Source organism: Cimex lectularius, unplaced genomic scaffold (genome assembly GCF_000648675.2).
Source record: "Cimex lectularius strain Harlan isolate CLEC.00 unplaced genomic scaffold, Clec_2.1 scaffold9, whole genome shotgun sequence".
Taxonomy (NCBI): domain Eukaryota; kingdom Metazoa; phylum Arthropoda; class Insecta; order Hemiptera; family Cimicidae; genus Cimex; species Cimex lectularius.
In genome coordinates this window covers 2,164,347-2,184,369 of record NW_019392733.1, presented here as the reverse complement: position 1 = coordinate 2,184,369, position 20,023 = coordinate 2,164,347, and the positions used below count along the sequence as shown (strand labels likewise).

Below are 20,023 nucleotides of genomic sequence, written 5' to 3'. Positions count from 1 at the left end.
AATTACAAATATGCATTTCCAAACATGACATTATTTTGTGTAATTTGTTTATCATTGGCCAAAAAATGTATTTATTTGATAATAAAACTTTACACATTACACTTGTTTATTATATTAGTTAATTATCCAAATATCGCATATGTACTGACTATATATTTAATTATTTATAATAATTCACAGCTTAAGTCTTTTACATAAATGAGAAAGAAAAACCAGCCAGGTTTCTAATACAAACTTATGAATAAAACTAAATATAAGTTAATAGCAAATAACAATTGAACAATAGTATAATGAACAAAAGTGCAACCAAAATGAATAAATGAGATGAATAATATTATAAACAAGAATTTAAAGAAAAATGAAAATATAACTTAAATTCACTAATTTCGTGGTCCGTTTGACCAATTAATATATTACAATTAATTAAGGTTTTTAGTTGAGATAAAAAAGTCAATGGAACGAGCGGGATTCGAACCCACGATCTTCGGCTTGATACAAGGCATTTGACAATGTTGGTTATTTTCTACTTATCCAAAAACTCAACATTCTTGGAATACATGATTCTCTCCTCAACTGGTTTAGCTCTTATTTTTCACGATAGATATCAAATTGTGAAACTTCTAAGGTAAGTACAAGTGAGTAACTTAAAAAAGAATATCAGTCTTGTTTGGTGAACCTCAGGGGTTGTTACTCAGCCCATTACTAAAGTATTTATTAATGATATTTCTCCTTGTTTTTTGTTTGAAGCTATGGTCTGTCCCATTTTAGAATACTGTTCAGATGTTTGCTCACCATATCATAAAGTGTAGTAATCTAACAAAAAATGAACAGCAATGATTTATTCACACTATCTGGTTTGGAATTACTGGAATATACTTGGGCACACCTTATGAACTTATTATGGAATCCGCAGAATAGCAACCACTACACAAAAGATGACAAATAGTGACCCAGGGGTGCCAGTGGCCGCAACGGTTTAGGCGTTGACATCACTGTAAGGTTAAGGTCCCGGGTTCGAATCCAGCGGCACCTTGAGGGTTAATATAACCTCTGCTGCACCTGTGTACTTTCTCATTACTCATGTTTTACAACTTTCAATCACAGGATAAAAAAGGAAGAGAATAAAGAGAATAAATTGTAACAACGTAAAAAAAAAATTCAAAACAAATTACATTGTAATATATTACGTATTCAATTCTTAAATATTGCGAGTTTGTACATAATATATCAAATGTTTACTTTGTACAATTTTGTGTATAAATTCATTATTAGGAAAATAAATTCATAAAAATTACACACATAAGAAATTAGTATATTTACTTTTTTTGTCCCCTAACATTTTTATACATTTGGTGACATAAAACTAACATATAATCAAAATCTCACCTCCTAAAAAAATGGCATTCAGTTAACTTTGATGTCTTATTTGTAAAAGAGATCTTTAAACTTTTGTAATTACAATTCATTAAATGTTTTAAGCTAACAAAATCTGTCCCAATTCAAAAAAGAAACGTATTCTCTAAGGATGAGACCTGTAGTTTAAATCGCCACTCTATGGGCATTCAACTTGGTTTATTCAAAATCTGTCAGGTAAAATAATCTATTCTCATTAATGAGTGTTTTTAGCTAACTTGTTACCAAAAAAAGGTTAGTATTAGAACAAGTGTGCTATGTTCATAATCACAAGAATTTTATTTTTTAAAATATTTTTTTAATTACAATCTCTTTTGTTTCAATACCACACACACAATTGGCCAATGAAAGTTAACTTATATTATTAAGTTAAGTTATATATATAAATATATATATCATATATACAAATAAATGGCTTAGAAATATTATTAATATAAATACATATGATGATCTTTTTTTTAAAACTTAATATTAAACTACACTAAATAATTTACTTAATATTTATCTCTAACTATTAATTAAGAGGGCGTACAGTTAAAAAGAAAGTCTTTATTTCCATCGGTGAGAGTGTAATAGTAAATGAGGTTAAGTTGGTGTAATCATCCCAAGCATACTTTGTTGTATTGTTATATAATTTTCTCCATTTCATACGTGAATTGCACTGTTTTATTTTGTTCGCCCCAAGTGTCATCTCTTTCATGTCTATCAATTCGAAATTCCTAAAAAGATTCTGAAAAAAAAAATCCATTGATGTTTTTTTAAAGAAACAATGCATAAATGAAATGTAAAAAAATTACATATATCTGAAACGTCGCTGGCATACTGAGAATTGAGTGTTCTTCAACATCATAAAAATGTTCAAAGCGAAGGAGAATTTTGTTAAATGCATACTTTTGCATAGTCAAAATATGAATATTGGGTGGTATCATGTATAAATTGATGTAAGGAACCTGCAAAAGGATGTTTAAAAATATTTGTTTAGAAAATGGTTGTTTTTTTTCAGGTGTCACCTTTTTAGAGTAGGCTGCTAGCCATTCTTGACGACTTAAATGTGTATAGGAGAGCGACATCCATGGAGAATAAGCTATTTCTTGAGCCATCTTTCTGTGACAGTTGGCTATTTTATCTTTGTCAACATTTGAGTGGAAACACAGTATGTGTTTTCCACGAGCAACTAAACCTATTCCCATGACTTTTTCCTGGAGTGGTTCATTAACCCCTTTACCATCATCGTGCATTGTCCTTCTATTAAGCTTGAAACATAGAACATTATTTAATTAGTTTTTTTATTCTGAAATTTTTTATGAAGAGACAAGAAAATCTGATTAATATTACCATAAATTCCAAGATTCCATCTTCGGGACTCGAAGCACCTTGTGCTCTATCGGTCAACACAGTGAGTGTACAGTTTTTATCTGAAATCCGTCCAGCCGAAGTTACAGGATAATAATTAGCTTCTATCTTTTCATGTGGTTTATATGCCCTAGGCATAAAACGCCTTCCATTGCTGTCCGTGAAAAATTTCCTATCGTTCCCAATTGAGGTTATATACCTTGTTACTATCTCTTTTGTCCTTCCATCCCTATAATTGACATGACAGATTCATGGGAATGTTTAGACAGGCCAAACAATTATTGGTTGAGAGGGTTTACATGATAAAATGCAATAAAATAACTAGGGCTGTTTTATTATCGTTACATGTTAATTTACATGGTTAAATAACATATATTTGATGTTATGTCAATGTGTAATTGTGTGACCTCTTTGGAATATTTTGCCTATTGAGAGTTATTGTATCCCCCGTTCTGTACTTATATCCCATAGCAGACAGGTAAGTCCCAGTTCATCAAGGAATTTGATTATTACACTCGGTTTTAGTGGTTTTCTTTTATGGTTACGTTATTATCCCAAAGCATTTTTTCCTGTGATTAAGTGTAGCACTTTGGTTTAATTGTAATCTTTCTCAAGTGCCCATTCAGTCCACAGTGTCCCATTAAGAATCCTGTTAAGATGTTAGGGTAGGATTGGTTTTGCAATTTAGCAATAATATTGGTAAGGCTGGTGAGAATGGTTAGCATAGGTCTGACTATCATGTTGTACAAAAGCTTTTTGTCAGAAGTGCTCATCTTGGACTCCCTTGCCAAAAAAGATAAATCTGATGGCCACCTTCTCTTTGTTTAAACTGCTTTGTATGGGGCAGGCAAATGTTACCTTTTATCTATTACTAGGCCATGGTAAGTAATACAATCAGACAGTAAGCTCTTTAGTAAATGTGGTCTGCACTTTGTAAATAAGATTAAGAAATTAGTGAATTTAATTTTGTATTGAAATTTAATAACATTTTCAAAGGATTGATAGTCAAAAATTTAAATTTCAAATAGCAAAAACTTTATTAATTAACACGTTCATTGTGACTGACTTTCAAGGGAGTCAAAGTATTCCGATCAGTGAGATGGCTAACCTGAAGGCATGAATATGAAGAAATTTTTTTTTCAACGATAAAAACCATTCAGAATGGTGAAAATAGAATTCCAATCTGCATTAATGTGTTAAAGTGTTTGATAAAATTAATTTAATAAATAATTAGTACATCAAATATCATTGTTTAGACCAAAGTTCTTTGACTAGATGTCAAATTGTCTCAAGAAAAAAAGATCTAAATAGTTTTCGCTTTAGTTCATTATCTAAACTTTTGTATTAAGCATTAGAAACATCATAAATTCAATTAATAATGAGTTCTGGTTTGATAAATAAAAGAACTTTTCATTTAATATTTACCCCTGGGATGGAATGGGTCCAATCATCCATTCAAATTCAACAAAAGTACGTCCTTTGTAAATGCGCACAACTTGGGAAATCCATTCAGAGTATTTTTGATGAATTTCAATTAAGTTCTTTCCTATAAAATATGATTATTATTATTATAAGAAACTATTATTTATTGAATTATAAGATTGAGTTTGCATCTGATCCTCTCTGATCATTCTAGTTTACTTGTTGCTTTTGTCTATCAGACCCGATCCTAGATTTTGTCAGATCAAAACACAAACTTACAACTGTCAATACAATATATTACAATGAGTATATTTTGGAAAAAGTTATTGCGATTCACGGTTTACCTTTGTATACTGAAAATTCTATTGGGAATTCAAGCGTAATAAATTTGGCAGATCTAAATATATAAGCTCCAGAGCGTTTATAACTCCAACCACTATCCGATGGTGTATAATAGCCAAATATGTTTTGCAGTTTATGACGTTCATTGTTTACTTCCAAAAACAACAATTCGCCAGAATTGCTGTTTATTATAAGCTTGAAATCCTAAAAATTAAATTAATTTAAAACAATCTTTTATAGTTATTAATGATTATTTATTTATATAAGCTCAATTCTGCACAGGGATGTAAATAACACATGTTTACTGAGCTGAGTCTATCACTTCTTGCAGTCCTCTTGAAATTCCAGTTTTTGTAATTTACAATAAATTATCAGCAGACCTTGAAGCACCCAGTGTTGGCAGTCCAGGGTTGGATGGTTTTACCTGACCAGCCACCTAGAGTGGGTTCCAGGAGCTATCATCAACTAGGTCAACCCCCAACTCAATCAGTCTCAATCCAAACCCTTCACACTCTCACACTCACTCTTTCCCTACTTTAAATGCCATTCTCTGAGGGTGCTGGTGCACTTGATATTCTTTCATCACCCTCTATATATATTATGAGTGTTGATGGGATACTCAATGTTCCGTCACATTCACGCTAATAAATACATCGTGTCATTCTAGGTATCTATAAAGTATTACACAAAAATATAAACAGGGGTGACTCAGATACTCAGTGCCATGCTCAAGCACAATATAGAGCACTAAGGAATAACACCCTGTAATTAGGTGGGATACATTGAGCAACCTTATTGGGCACGTATGTGAGTTTTTGCCGAAATTAAGTGTCCATGTGTCAACCTGACATAACCTTTTCTTATTCAGGTGACCCATTTATAGTCATTCAAAAGCACAACAAGCCAATTGATATTAATCCTTCAAAAATTAAATTTCTAATTAAACATTAATAAAGAAAAGAACTGTGAGAGAAAATCTCATGTGCGACTACCAGCATGAAGGTTAGCCTAGTGACCACTCGTAGGTGACTTGAAGGAAATGGAATTTACATTTAGCAAGCCTTGAAATACAGCTAGACTATTTAATGTATATGAACAATAATTATTATACGATTGTGCGTAATTCTACACTCCAAGGAATGTTGTTTTAACATCTTAAAATTAAGAAATATGGATATAAATAATAATATTACTGCAGTTTTAATATTAAATGATTACCTCAGTAAAATAAAACCCTATCTCTTCCTTGGGTTGATGTTCATTATAACTCTTAAATCTGAGAAAAGTCAGATTCTTTTTTTTATCAATACGTTGAACAAAATATGTACTGAAACTCATCGGCGGGATATTTCTTGCTTCAAAAAGTAGATCTTGAGCTTGTGGCCTTCCCATTCTCTCAGGAAGTCTTAATAAATTAAGAGGTAAAGGAACTAATTCACTTTGAATTTCATCATCTAGAAATCACCAATGTTAATATTTTAAAAAATGTGAAAAGTTTTAGAAAAACATAAAAAAATTAAATATAGTTTCTACCGCTATAAGACCATCTCGAAGTAAATAATAAAGCTGTAATTGTTAATATAATAATAAAAGGGGCAGCCCTCTCACCCATGGGCCCATAATCACAACTAGGTGCACTTGAGTGTGTACTTAAGTTGGAACTGAAAAAATGGCTTGAGAAAGAAAAACTTAAACACTGGACAAATCCACCAAGAATGAGGCAAGCTAAGAGATTTATAAATCTCTCAAAAATGATGTAGAAAAACTATCATCTCCTAACAATCATCTGAAGAAGATGGGCAGAGCAGAGATAGAAACATGCTGATTCGCCAGGAGGAACTACAAACATTCTTATAAGAAACAATTTTACAAGAAAAAGCTCACTTTCCAAGGTATGGCTTTAATTTATAGGCGTTCCTCAATAGATTTATTTAAGTCGCAGTGGAGGAAAGAATTGCCATAATACTAATTTAAAAAAAAATGAAAAAATAATAATTAAAAAAAAAGGTAATATGAGGCAATGTTATATAAGAATATAAGATTTATTTTATATATATAATTTTTTTTTAATGCTAGGCTGTAAATTTGATAGATCAACAACCCTAGCCAACCCTAGGGGGCAAAAGAATGTTTCCAAGAATCTAGTGGGGGAAACATGACACCTGAATGGCTCTNGTGTAACCTGGTCCCTGTATTAGTACGTAGTGAAATAATTGTTAACACGAGGCAATAATGTAAAGAATCTGAATAATTTAAAGAAAGACCAACGTAGCATTTTGGGGCCTTTTAAATAACAAAAAAGACGAAGTTATTTATTAAGGGAAAATTCTCATAAATTTCAGACAGAGCTCATCAAGATAGGGTCATTGTAAATTAGGGATCGTGTTAAATGGATGGGCTTTTGTGCCCCTGCATCTGAGGAGCAAGGTGTTTGATAATGAATGCTCCTAGAAATTGCACTTACAATTGAATATTTTTTGGTTTTATTTAAAAGTGATATCAACAAACACTATTTAATGTATTTGTTAAAGCTTATGACTTATATATAAATAACCGAGCCACATGTCATCCACATAAAGCCAAAAAATATTCATATATATGGAAATTCGTAAGAACTTTGTATATTACCCAAATCGCCATACACGACATAATTGTAATCTATTTGGACTGGCAGTCTCACAAATTTGTGAGCATCTTTGGTAAGCGGGTTGTAAATGTGGATGATAAATTTATTGAATCTTTCTGAAATTTCACATGCGCTTATGTTAGTGTTTAAGCAAAAATGATGCTGTTCACCATGGCCTGTCCAGACTCTGAAATCATAAAGATATAATAATTACACGTTTTATACTAATAACGATTAATATACAATAAATAAACTGAATAATAAATTCAATAAATAATAATAAATTTAACAAGACAAACAGAAAGTAACACTAATGTTAGTTGATAAACTAGTAGGTCAGTATGAATAAAAATAATTCATATTCAGTCCTAAAAATATAGATAAAAACTATAATTTTATATATGATGAAATTAAAATTGACTTATATAGAAACATGGTAGATTGTTTAAAAAAATATATTTTTTCATCTTAAGGTGTCGCAATCGTGCATGGCCATATTTGTTAATCATTTTAAACTTATAGATTATTATACTCAAGTTGAAATAAATATTCTTATAGTTCTGTTGAAGAGGATGTATTCTTCAAAACCTTGGTGAAGGAATTGTGTGTTTTCTTTCAAATTTGGCTCATCCCTAACCATCTTTTAATTCAATGGCGTGCAATAAATTCAGCCCTTGATGTTACATTCCAGAATTTTGAAAGCTTTATTCAAAAAGAACGGTTAGCCCTTCAGTGAAAACAAATACAAGTTTAAATACATCATGTTACTGAAAACTTGCACTCGTATATTTAATCAACAGAAAAAAAATCAAATCTGGGATATGTATTGGGTTGTCCGGAAAATAATGCAGGATTTTAAGTTTTCATTAAAAAAAATCTATATAAAATATTCTGTTTACGTTTACAGGATTACTCATTTGTATGAATGTCAACACTTATTAATCCTCTTCCAAATGATATTGTTTGTTTACCTCTGTAGCATTCCGCTACTTGGAAATAATTCAGTCATCCTTATAATGTCAAAGCGAGAATTTCGTACGATTTTCTTTTACGAGTTTAAACTCGGCCGAAGCGGAGCCCAAACGGCTAGAAACATTAACCAAGTCTGGGGCGAGGGTTGTGTTAATGAGTGCACTGTGCAAAGGTGGTTTAAAAAATTTCGGGAGGGAGATTTCAGCCTTGAAGATGAAGAAGGTCGTGGAAGGCCTTCCTCTCTTAATGATGATGTTCTGCGATCAGTGGTGGAAGAAAACCCCAAAACAACTGTTCGAGAACTTGCAGAGCAACTCAAAGTCAGTAAAACGACCGTCGCTGACCACCTCAAGGCGATTGGAAAAGTGAAAAAACTCGAAAATTGGGTTCCACACTCATTAAACGATCGCCAAAAAAATCAGCGCTTTGATGTTTGTGCATCACTTCTTTGTCGAAACAAAAATGACCCATTTCTGGCCAGAATTGTTACATGTGACGAAAAGTGGATTCTCTACGATAACACTAGACGTTCTGGACAGTGGCTCGACAAAGGAGAAGCTCCAATACATTTTCCAAAGCCCCCAACTCATCAAAAAAAGGTAATGGTTACGGTATGGTGGGCTTCATTTGGTTTAATACACTACAGCTTCTTAAATCCTGGCGAAACCATCAATGCTGAATCATACTGTAACCAAATTAATACCATGCATCAGAAATTGGCAGTAATGAAGCCCTCTTTGGTCAATCGGAAAGGGCCCATTTTGTTGCATGACAACGCTCGACCACATGTGTCACGTGTAACGTCACAAAAATTATTGGAGCTTGGCTATGAAACTTTGCCTCACCCACCCTACTCTCCGGACCTCTCGCCTACTGACTACCATTTTTTTAGACACCTGGACCACTACTTACAACACATAATATTCAAAAATCAAACGGAACTGGAAAATGCATTTATTGACTTTATCAATTCTAAAAATTCTGAATTCTACTCAGACGGAATTAATAAGTTACCAACACGTTGGGAGAAATGTATTGAGAGTATGGGAAATTATTTTGATTAAAGAACATTGCTTTAAAGTAACTAGTTTCTTTTTTTTTGTTTAATACCAAAATCCTGCATTATTTTCCGGACAACCCAATAACTTAGCATGTCCTTAACTCTAACACTATTCTAAACCTATCTGACCTAGCCTAACTTAATCCATCCTAACCCTATCTAATCTAGCCTGCCTATAACCCTAACGCTAACGTAGACCATAAGATATGAACATAGGAGAAGTAAGAATTCATGCAGCCCTTCCTGATTAAAGGTAGAATTTTGAAAGTATTCCTCCAGTATAAACAAGCTTCCTAGCTGGTAGAAAGGATGCCAAGATGATAAGATTTTAATTAATGCAAAAGGAAAAATATGTGCTACTAAATAGGTGAAAACAATAAAAAAAATTTATTTTACACCATATTATCAAAAATGGCACTTTGCACTTACATTTTCTCCGATTTATAGAAAAACATTGAATCTGGAATATTTAACCTAGCACATCCCTAGCTCTAACATAACCCTAAACCTACCTGACTTAACTTAGCCTAACCTATCCTAACCCTACCTAATCTAGCCTGCCCATAATACCAACAAAGCACATGGATGGTGTGTAAGAGCTTCCTCCTTATGAACTAGAGAATCTTGAATGTGTTCTTCAAGGAGAATGAGGTAAATTCCAGCGAAAAAAAATTACAAGGTTGAGTTTGCATCTGATCCTCTCTGATCATTCTGGTTTACTTGTTGCTTTTGTCTATCAGACCCAATCCTAGATTTTGTCAGATCAAAACACAAACTTACAACTGTCAATACAATATATTACAATGAGTATATTTTGGAAAAAAGTTATTGAGATTCACAGTTTACCTTTGTATATTGAAAAAAAATCCTGGCTGGTAGAAAGTATGCCAAGGTGTCTTCAAAATTTAATTAATTAGCCTGAGAAGTAAATCAATCCCAACCCTAACCCTAACGATTATTTAGAGGTCATGAGATGCGATCTGGTGTGACGTAAGTTTTAGAAAAACATTTTCTTTATCGTGCCAACTTTTCAATTTTTAATGAGATCATCTTCAGGGCCTGGGTTTTATAAACATTGTTTAAATTTTACAAATACATTTAGGATGTGAAAAAAAATGAATTTATACAATGCTAGAAAATTTTGTAATCAAAGTATTTGTACTCNTATATATGCTTGTACTTTGTATAATAATGTTATAACATTTACTTGTAAGCTGAATGGAAAAGCGTTTGAACCCCTTCAATTGTCTCATGCAAATATAAAAGATAATCATCAGTGACATGCTGCTTAGCTGTTCCAGATATACCATCGTGATGTTGTGCTAAGGCGACAGCTCTTTCCAGTTTGTTAATACATTCTGTTTGGTTTAGATTCATTAATACATCTAACTGTCTTACCACCTGAAATTCAAACAATGCGTTGAGAACAATTTTATTTTAAACAGTTTATGCCAATATTACAAAAAAAATTCCCATTCCAATTAAATTGGTTACTAAAAAAGAAGGAAATTATGTTCTGAAGTTAGTAATTGTAATTTATTTATGTAAAATAAACCCTGAGATTGCACTGAATATGGCAAAACGCTTAGAAGTGTTCCAACATTAATTAATACATTAAATTAAGGGTGATTGATTATGGCTGGATTTAATTTTATATTTTTGATTAATACTATGAGGATTTGAAATTGAATTTTTCAGTATTATAATCTAGTACCTGTAAGATATTATTAGCCTTCATTGTTAAAAGTTTCAATGATGGCCGCGATGTGTAGTAGCCAGTCCAATACAGACTGTCTGATGAAGAATATGGGAAAAAATCTCCTCCTGTTTTAACTGGCCAAACTTTACCATTAGCATTTAACGCTTTCAAGTAGCAGTAAGGTGTGGAATACAGAAAATGTACGCTGCTATCATTATTTCCATACCTATTGACAATACAGTTAGTATATTTTCAATGTTTAACCATTTTGCAATTAATTATTAGCACTCGATGAAGTGTACTTGCTTTATTAGTTTATCCATATTGACAAACCATGTTCCAGCCATCATGTATGTAAAATCACCTCCCATTGGCACAAGCACATGGTTTGTTCTGTATGAAGTTGCCCAAATTTTAATCTTTTGAATAAACTCTGGCACCTGACGAAAAAAAATCAGATAGAAAATGTAAAACAGACTAATTTTTAATCAAGCATTTAAATTGACACTTCGAGGGAGTGAAACAATCTGATCATACTGGTACCCTTATAATTTCTGATTTTAAAAATATTCATTCAATTTTATTGTGTTGTTTTATAAATTTGTTGATATAACTCACAGAATATTGAAGATGGCAAAACCAGCAGGAAAGGAAGACCAAGATGATCAGAAATAAATAAGCTACAAGAAAATAATAAATAGGAGTGAAGTTTAATAAAATGGGAAACTAATAATATACATGATCAACTCAGAAAAAAAAACCTTTTGCTATAAAATATAGTTACCCATTTGTTTGAATTTATAGTAAGTATTATAATTATATTATAAGAAATTTAATAGCTATGTTATTGTAACAGTAATGGGTGGACTGGACAAGATGTGGCCTTTACATGAGTCTAAAAGAATTTTTGAAACAGAATTGAAGAAATTGGTTGGATACCTGAAGTGGATAAATGCATTTGGTTGTATTATTTGAATATATTTAACACTTGGTTATCCCTTATTGGGTGAATGTATCTATTAGCTTGAGTGTTTTGAGGTTGTGTTGGTATATAGAGTACCCCAAATCAAAATAATATCATAATATCAAATAACTTCATGGTTCCCTATTTCTTTGTATACCGTTTGAAAAGTTATGTTTATACACTTTAGTGTGAGTGGGTTTGTGGCGGAATATATAGTACTCCACATCAAAATAATATCAAATACCTCGATGACTTGCTTTTTATTTTTAACTAGTGTTTGAAATGTTTTGTTTTTGAATGAATGTATTTATTAGCATGAGTCTTGGATTATGTTTAGGTGGATTTGTGGTAGAATATAGAGTACCCCCATATGAAAATAACAACCTTGATGACTTGCTATTTACTTGTTCATACACATAATATACATAAATACATCCATTCAGTACACTCATTCCGTTTGGCCGGTGGAGTACTTGATATTCCTCCACCGACCCTATACTCAAACTAATCTAGATTGGGGTCGATGGGGTACTTTTATAAATATTCCGCCATCGACCCCGAACACACACTCTTACGCTCTCATCGTTCGAGGAGTGATGATGACGTTATATTTCAGCCTCACCCCTCGCCATTCACGCCAATAAATACATGCACTCAGACAAAACATAATAGATAAGACATACTATATACAATAAAAAAAAAAAACCCCAATCTCCCCCAAACTCGCTACCATGTTCGAGAACTCTTCTTAAGTCCGGCGGCATGCCTACACGCTCTCTGTATGGAGCCAAGGCATGACACGCCTCTATTATGTGGGACACATCGAGCAACCTTTCTCTGCATAAGGGGCACCTGCGCGGGCTTTGGCCCAAAAGCAGGTGCCCATGTGTCAATCGGCTATTTACTTTTAACTGTGAATAAAGGTTTTGTTTTTGATTGAATGTATTTATTAGTGTGAATGCCTGAGAACGTGCAGGTTCGTTTGTGGCAAAATATAGAGTAACAGTGCAAACTGATCAAAAGGTTGTGTTGTTTAATGAATGTATTCATTAGTGTGAGTGTTTGATTATTTGTGGGTAGGTTTGTGGCAGAATGTAGAGTACCCGACATGAAAATAATATCATAATATGAAGTACCTTGATGTCTCGCTATTTCTTTTAACTTTGCATAGTGTTTAATGGGTTTTGTTTTTGTACGAAGTATTTACTAGTATAAATGAAGGTGGGATCTGTGTAACCTTGTCATGAATGGAGGGGTTAAAAAAAGTTATAATTAACAATCAGAATACCTTTTTGTCTATATTATAACTATGTAGCTCTTTGTTATCCATCAGTGGTTCATCATTACACATAATATCAAAACAGAAACCAGGCGGCGGATGATAAAGATTGTATAAAATGCCAGTAAATAGTTCAGATTTAGATCCTAAAATTGTGTATTCATATTATTCACTATAATCCGGAAAAATGTTTTGTTATGTTCACCTTTGTTGTCTAGTGGATTTATGTTCCAAATCATTTCCATTTCTTTCATCACTCTCCTTTTTTCGTAATCCCCTTGATGTATTCTTCCATAAAACACTCCCTCGAATCCCATATCTACTAACTGTTGGGCGACTTCTGCTGAATGGCCAAATGGGTCAATTTGCCATGCCACTTTCGGTTTTCCACAAACACCAAATTTATCTTCAAGAAAACTGTAAATCATAAATTTTATTTTAAAAAATTGCATTTTATACAGAAGATTTCAGTCCTGGGATACATGAAATACTATACAATAAGAAAACGGAGTTTATAATAAAATTATTTTACATCTAAACGAATAAATAATTTTACCGCAAGCCCAGCATCATTTGATCGATTAACATAGAGTAATGTGGTGTAGCTTCATCGCTCATGACCCAACCTCCATGTAAAAGTTGTAATCTTCCCTGTTGCACCAAAGTCCTCATTAGATCACGATAAAAACCGTTGCGATCATTCCACCACCTCCATAAAAATGAACTTTCGACATATGCAAATCTGAAACATGTATTATTCCATAAGTTGACAATCGACAAATTTAATCAGACAACTTACCTTCGAGATGGATCAACGTTCAATTCAGCGACTACTGAATCTATTATATGTTGGACTCCACCTTCCGCAAGGTAATTTTGGCCTAATTGATAAAAAGAATACATCAATTACAGATTTTACAGAAGAGGGCTAAGATTATTTTTATTTTTTGTTGACCTTCTTTCTGCACTTCACTTACTCCTGTAATAATACTGGTCAACTGTTTTCAACCACCCTGCATCATCGTGAGTATGAGGCACTAAATGTATATTTAGTTTGTTTGGATCTGTTGGATGACAGCCCTACAAGGCAGAGAAAAACAATTTTGTGATTTTTATTTTACATTTATTGTTGTTTTAGAACTAATTTAAATACAGGTTAAAAATATTGTTATAATCTATGGGAGAACACATAAAAATTATCTTTTAAAAAGTTGGGTACTTATTTATTCCAGATGCTCAAAACTGTCTTCCAATTTCCTTTTGGTGGTACTAAATTTTACAATTTGGTAAATATTAAACTATAAATACTTGAACAATATTTTTGTTTAACCAACATTTATAATTAAATATGTAAAACTAAAACTGTACTGACCTCTAGCCTTCCGACTAATTTTATTGTTCAAAAGTCGTTAGAAAATGCTTTTCCAAAATTTGTTAATAATAAAGACTCAATTCTATTCAGAGGGTATAGAGAAGTTGCCATCTAGTTGGCAGAAGTGTATTGAGAGTGATGGAGCTTATTTTAATAAATCAATTTTTTTTAAAAATCATTTATTTAATTGTTTGTATTTTATAATCATAAAGCTGCATTATTTTCCAGACAACTCAATAAAACACTAAAATCAAGATAAAAAAAAGTAATCTAGGAAAAAAATTCTCAAAATAGTAATAAATAATTATCATCAGAGAATGTTAGACAAAAAAAAATCAAAACTTACTAATAAGGCTAATCAAATAATGTTTATCTTTTGTGGCCGTGTACTTCCTGAAGATTCTCCCCAACTAAATTTATCAATGAAATAGGATTTGTGGAAGGGAGGCTGGATCTAATCGTTCACTACTAACAATTTGTATAAGGTTCAATGAATGATGGACAGATGTCGAGTGATTATTTTTTGCTTATCTTTCAAATTTACACAATTTTTTTTCAAACGGTTTATCTTTCAATCTTTATATTCATTGTTTCTTCAGCAATCAATAAATAAATTTAAAAACTTAGGAAATAGATTATTATAATAGTTGCCAAGCTTGTTTGAATCTTTTTGCGAACTTTAACTCTTGTACTAAGAGATGAATTCCAGAGTTGGGCAAAATCAAACTAATTCAATCATGATTAAAAATTTTGATTGAAGTTTAATCATGATTGGATTAGTCATGAGTAAATTAATCATTATATGATTTAATCATAATTAATTCAATCATGAGGTATGAATAAATCATATAATGATTAATTTACTCATGACTAATTCAATCATGATTAAACTTCAATCAAAATTCTTAATCATGATTGAATTAGTTTGATTTTGCCCAACTCTGGCTCCAATGACCAACTTACCAAAATCCAACCGACTCCGGATAAAAATTTTGGGATGAGAGTCGTGCTCAAGGCCAACCTTCAAAAAGTGTTATCACAAACGAAAACCAAAGTTACATAATTATTCTACATGTCTATTTTATTACAATCAAGATCCCTAGATGGTGTATTTTCCAAATAATGTAGAAATCTCTCCTTTCAAGTGGAATAAATTTTAATTCAAAGAAATATTTTTTCCATTGATCGGTTATGTAAACATAGATACTTACTTTTCAAAGCGTAGCTTGTTCTAGGATTTTTTAAATTTTATTTTATTATTATTATTATTATCATTATTTTTTGGCTTTTTATAACGACGGAGTTTTACTTGTAATTGTAAGATTGATTTTTGTTAAATAAGGTGATGAAGGATTTTCGTTTTGATGAAATGAATTTCTGTTAGAAAATTTTTTAAAAGTGATGAAGTGTATTTTTCATTTTTTGAGCACCCATTTGAACATGATTTATCGAAATTTAGTCGTGACTAACTATATTGTGACTAAATTAGTCATGCCTCGTATTTAATTACTAATCATGCCTAATTTAGCCATCAATCATATATGGCGACTAATGACTAAATTAGTCACTTACTACCAATCATGACTAACGGTCTGAGTGATCAATCATTAATCATTAGACATGACTGATTTTTGCCCAACACTGAATTCGGACCAGATACGACCAGGCTAACCTGTTCACTAGTAGGCCAATCATGAAACAACTTTGTATATGTATAACTATATTGTATATATATNTTGACATTCATACAAATGAGTAATCCTGTAAACGTAAACAGAATATTTTATATAGATTTTTTTTAATGAAAACTTAAAATCCTGCATTATTTTCCGGACAACCCGATACATTGTATTAAATTGTAAATACTGTTACATTCAGCGTTAAATTCATTGCAATGTACTTGGATGTACAACGTTTTTGGTGATTCCATTCGCAATATATGCAAACAAAAATCCCTTGGTTTCCTGGAGGGCTGGAGCATGCGACGTATAACTGTCCATGAGAAAATCGTGATTCTCCAAGTTCAATTTACATAATAGCAATGACCGTCATTGTGATTTGTTTAACATTACTGCAAAAGACAGTTTAATTGGAAACTGCAATCGTTTGAATTGGAAAGGCACTTCTGGTGATATTTTGGTATATATTGTAGTAGCACATCCCCTCCTTTGAATTTTAGCAAGAATATTAATATTATCTCACTTAATTATACTAAGGTCTTGGTTGAGATGAAAAAGTTGATGTCACGAGGGGGATTCGAACCCACGACCTTCGGCTCAATACGCCGCTGCTCTATCCACTTGAGCTATCGTGACTTCGATCCACTTGGACACCAACTCCGCATCTCAACCTACAACCGTTCGAATTTTCCCTCTTTTTGCCATTTTTCAAACGTCGTATAATCAGGATTCGATTTTCAGCGACTTATTAGTGGCCACGAGGAGCTGTTGGCGATGTAATTACTTCTTTAATTATTTTATTAATCCATATATGTTTGCCATAATTGACCCTAGCCATCCGTAACCATTGAATTTAAAATGACTGAGTTCGGTAAAATAAAGTTTATTAATGAAGGTAAGATGAATCGACCGTCTAGATATCACCAGTTACAGTTATTACATTCATCTCCAGGGCTAAGTTACATTGTCTTAATAAATTTGATTACAATATAATATTTTTTAAACCTCTAACAAGACTTTAAAAACCGTAGTTGACAATAATTAAAACCTTAAATTAAAATTAAAAAGCGTGACTAAATTGTTTTTAAAAATATACAAACAGGGTGTCCTTTTTAGATGGCCCGGCTGAATTTCTCTTGAACCAATGCCGCTATCAAAAATACGAAAATTACGTGTTTAATATTTTTTAGTCTGGTTGCAAATTTTTACCTTTTTTGGAGAAAAATTATACAGGGCAAGAGTATGAAATTCTCGGATTTTCTCTGCCTTCGTTCGAAAATTCCAACCGTTTGTATGCCATTAGAGGTGAATTTGGATACATCAGTCTATGAGATGTATGGAAGACCGAAGAAAATTATACAGGGTACCTCAGACCCAGTTCAACGTCAAAATTTCAAATACAACCCTATACATCCTGACATATCATTTTAAAGGATTTTTTTACGTTGAAAAAAATTGGAGCAATCGCATTTTAAATTGGTCAAAAAGTGACAAAGTTATTTCAAAAAGTTTAAAAAAACGCATTTCTTTTGTTTAGTTGTTAATCCCAATAATTCGCTTCTTCGCTAAAGTAAATCATCAAGTAAAGCACCATTTTAAAAACATTTGTTACTACAAGCAAACCTATTGATTAATTTAAAATTAATTAACATTTCCAAGAAAAACACAAAAGAAACAAATTTCACACCATCCTTATAAAGGAAAAATTTATTTAAACCAAACCTCAAGCCTAATAAAAGGTCAAAATGACCCTCACTAGGCAACATCTGTCAAAATAATAAGCCGTTTAATAAATTAGCCTTGCATTTCTAATTATAGGGATAATTAGTTTGGCGAAAATGTTACTCTTTATAAGATGAAAATGTTCATGTATTAATCTAATAGATAATCAAAAGCTTCGTCCATCCTGAAACCCAAGAAACGTTGAATATTCGTTTGAAAGAAGAATCTTCTCGGCTCGAAATCCGTTATGCAACTGAGGAGAACAAGGTGTAAATAACAGATATTTAAAAAAAGTTTATAAATCGCCCATATTTGTACAAATTCAGTCATGAGAGGATCAGAATATATTTGGAACTTAAGCAGTGAAGATGATGCCAGTTGTTCACATAATCGGTTCCATTTGCTCCAATATTTTTATTTAATTACATTCAATCTTATTTGGAAGACTCGAAAAAATTTACAGTAAAATATAAAAATTATAAATCGTTGAAAAAAAGACAAATCAAAATCAGAATTTCAATGTCAAAAAACAGCTATTTTCAAAATTATACAAAAAATATATGCCCCATTCAATGCGGAAATTTTTTTTCTTCAAAGTACAACTCCACATTAACCAAATCTATTATGTTTCAGATAGTAATATGATCGCCGGTAGTCAGAATTTTTTTTTACAATACCAATAGGGAACAACAGCAGCCCCGCTGTCTCCTCTCTTCACCAATACATTTTCTTTTGAAATTTTATGATTGGGTGATTTTTTCCGTTTTATGTTTTTTTGACCTTTTTGGCTGGTTTTAATTGTAGAAGGCAAGTTGAGGTTTTTTATTATTGGTTTAGGTTGAGCCGTATTTTAGATGATACCACCTCATCAGAGGAGTTCAAGAGAAAGCTAATTTGATCACTGGTCTTTCGTTATCAAGGCATCCAATTTGTTATCGATGTTTTCATCAGTATAGTAATTTTCAGGCAACGAGCAGACTCGCGGATAAATTGGCTCATTTTGTTCCAAACAAGCTCAATTATATGAGCTGCGACAAACATGATTTTTCTCTTCATTTTATATCCAAGGAAAAATGTATATTTGTGTGAAAGTAGGACCTTCTCGGCATAAAATACCTTCGGCAACTGAGAAAGATAAAATTTTAATAATAGTAAAAAGTCAGAAAAAGTATGGTACCAATTAGGCTCATCAGCAGTCCCATGGTCATATCTCTTCTCTCATTTATTTACTTTTTAAATTTTTTGAGTGGATTTTTTCCTTTTTGTGATTTTTTACCTTTTGGGTAGTTTTAATTGTGGAACTTGGGTTTGTCGTGCCTATTTCAGACGGTGAACTTCATCAGAGGAGTTCAAGAGTAAGCTGACCACTCACGTCGTACTTTTCAAAACTGTACAAAAAATATATCTGCCATTCGATGGAGAACAGACTTTTTTTAAGTACCACTTTATGTAACCAAATCTACGTTGTCTTAGAAAATAATACGATTACCGGTAGCCAGAAAAAAATGGTACCATTTGCCATTTGGGAACATCAACAGTCTCATGGTCCCTCTCTTCTCTTATTTAATAATTATATGATGATACATATAATTTTTTTTTTAATTTAGTGGATGGTTTTTCCGTTTTGTGCTTTTTTACCTTTTCGGGTAGTTTTAATTGTGGAAGGAATAGATTCAGATGGTTTTGTCGTATATGACTCATGTGATGCTGATTCATGAGAGAAGTCGTTTTTCCAAAAGTGTAATATATACTTTTCAAAAATGTAATTAATATATGTGTATATTAATCTTGTTTCAGAAAATAATATGAATCCTGCTGTAAGAAAAAATTTAAATAATTAATTTTAGACTTTCAAATCAAAATGACATATGAAAATATAGTATTACATTCTTGCGTAAATACGTTTAATTATAGTCGTCCGTTATAAAATAATGTTTTAAACGCTAAAAGATGAATATAGAGTAAAGACGGGTCCAAAATGTCGTGTTGGTATGGGTTCCCGGTCACATATAGCAGGGACCGAAGAAGCAGAAAGGGTGGCCAAAGAAGCCGCCGGAAGGCCCCCACGATTGTACGCCTAGCGGATTTAAAACTATTAATTTCAAATACATTAAAAGGTG

General features: G+C 32.1%; 1 protein-coding gene across 5 annotated transcripts in view; it reads right to left on the bottom strand.

Annotated features, from left to right (window-relative positions):
* Window positions 1–1,291: 1,291 nt before the first annotated feature.
* LOC106665323 (lysosomal alpha-mannosidase-like) overlaps window positions 1,292–20,023 on the bottom strand; it is a 33,988-nt gene continuing 15,256 nt past the window's right edge. For 2 of the 5 annotated variants that reach the window (XM_024226917.1, XM_024226916.1), the window contains exons 2-17: window positions 14,108–14,210; window positions 13,930–14,011; window positions 13,687–13,872; window positions 13,336–13,547; window positions 13,140–13,276; window positions 11,194–11,327; window positions 10,903–11,113; window positions 10,396–10,589; window positions 7,159–7,343; window positions 5,749–5,984; window positions 4,533–4,734; window positions 4,192–4,312; window positions 2,749–2,995; window positions 2,424–2,666; window positions 2,211–2,363; window positions 1,292–2,143 (exon numbers count right to left, since the gene is read on the bottom strand). In XM_024226917.1, the coding sequence (XP_024082685.1) occupies window positions 1,928–2,143; window positions 2,211–2,363; window positions 2,424–2,666; window positions 2,749–2,995; window positions 4,192–4,312; window positions 4,533–4,734; window positions 5,749–5,984; window positions 7,159–7,343; window positions 10,396–10,589; window positions 10,903–11,113; window positions 11,194–11,327; window positions 13,140–13,276; window positions 13,336–13,547; window positions 13,687–13,872; window positions 13,930–14,011; window positions 14,108–14,210 (2,862 nt within the window). In that variant the 3' untranslated portion in view covers window positions 1,292–1,927. Of the gene's footprint in view, window positions 2,144–2,210; window positions 2,364–2,423; window positions 2,667–2,748; window positions 2,996–4,191; window positions 4,313–4,532; window positions 4,735–5,748; window positions 5,985–7,158; window positions 7,344–10,395; window positions 10,590–10,902; window positions 11,114–11,193; window positions 11,328–13,139; window positions 13,277–13,335; window positions 13,548–13,686; window positions 13,873–13,929; window positions 14,012–14,085; window positions 14,211–14,502; window positions 14,520–14,848; window positions 14,937–20,023 lie in introns of those variants that run through there. The other 3 variants (XM_024226920.1, XM_024226919.1, XM_024226918.1) reach the window with 3 other exon arrangements.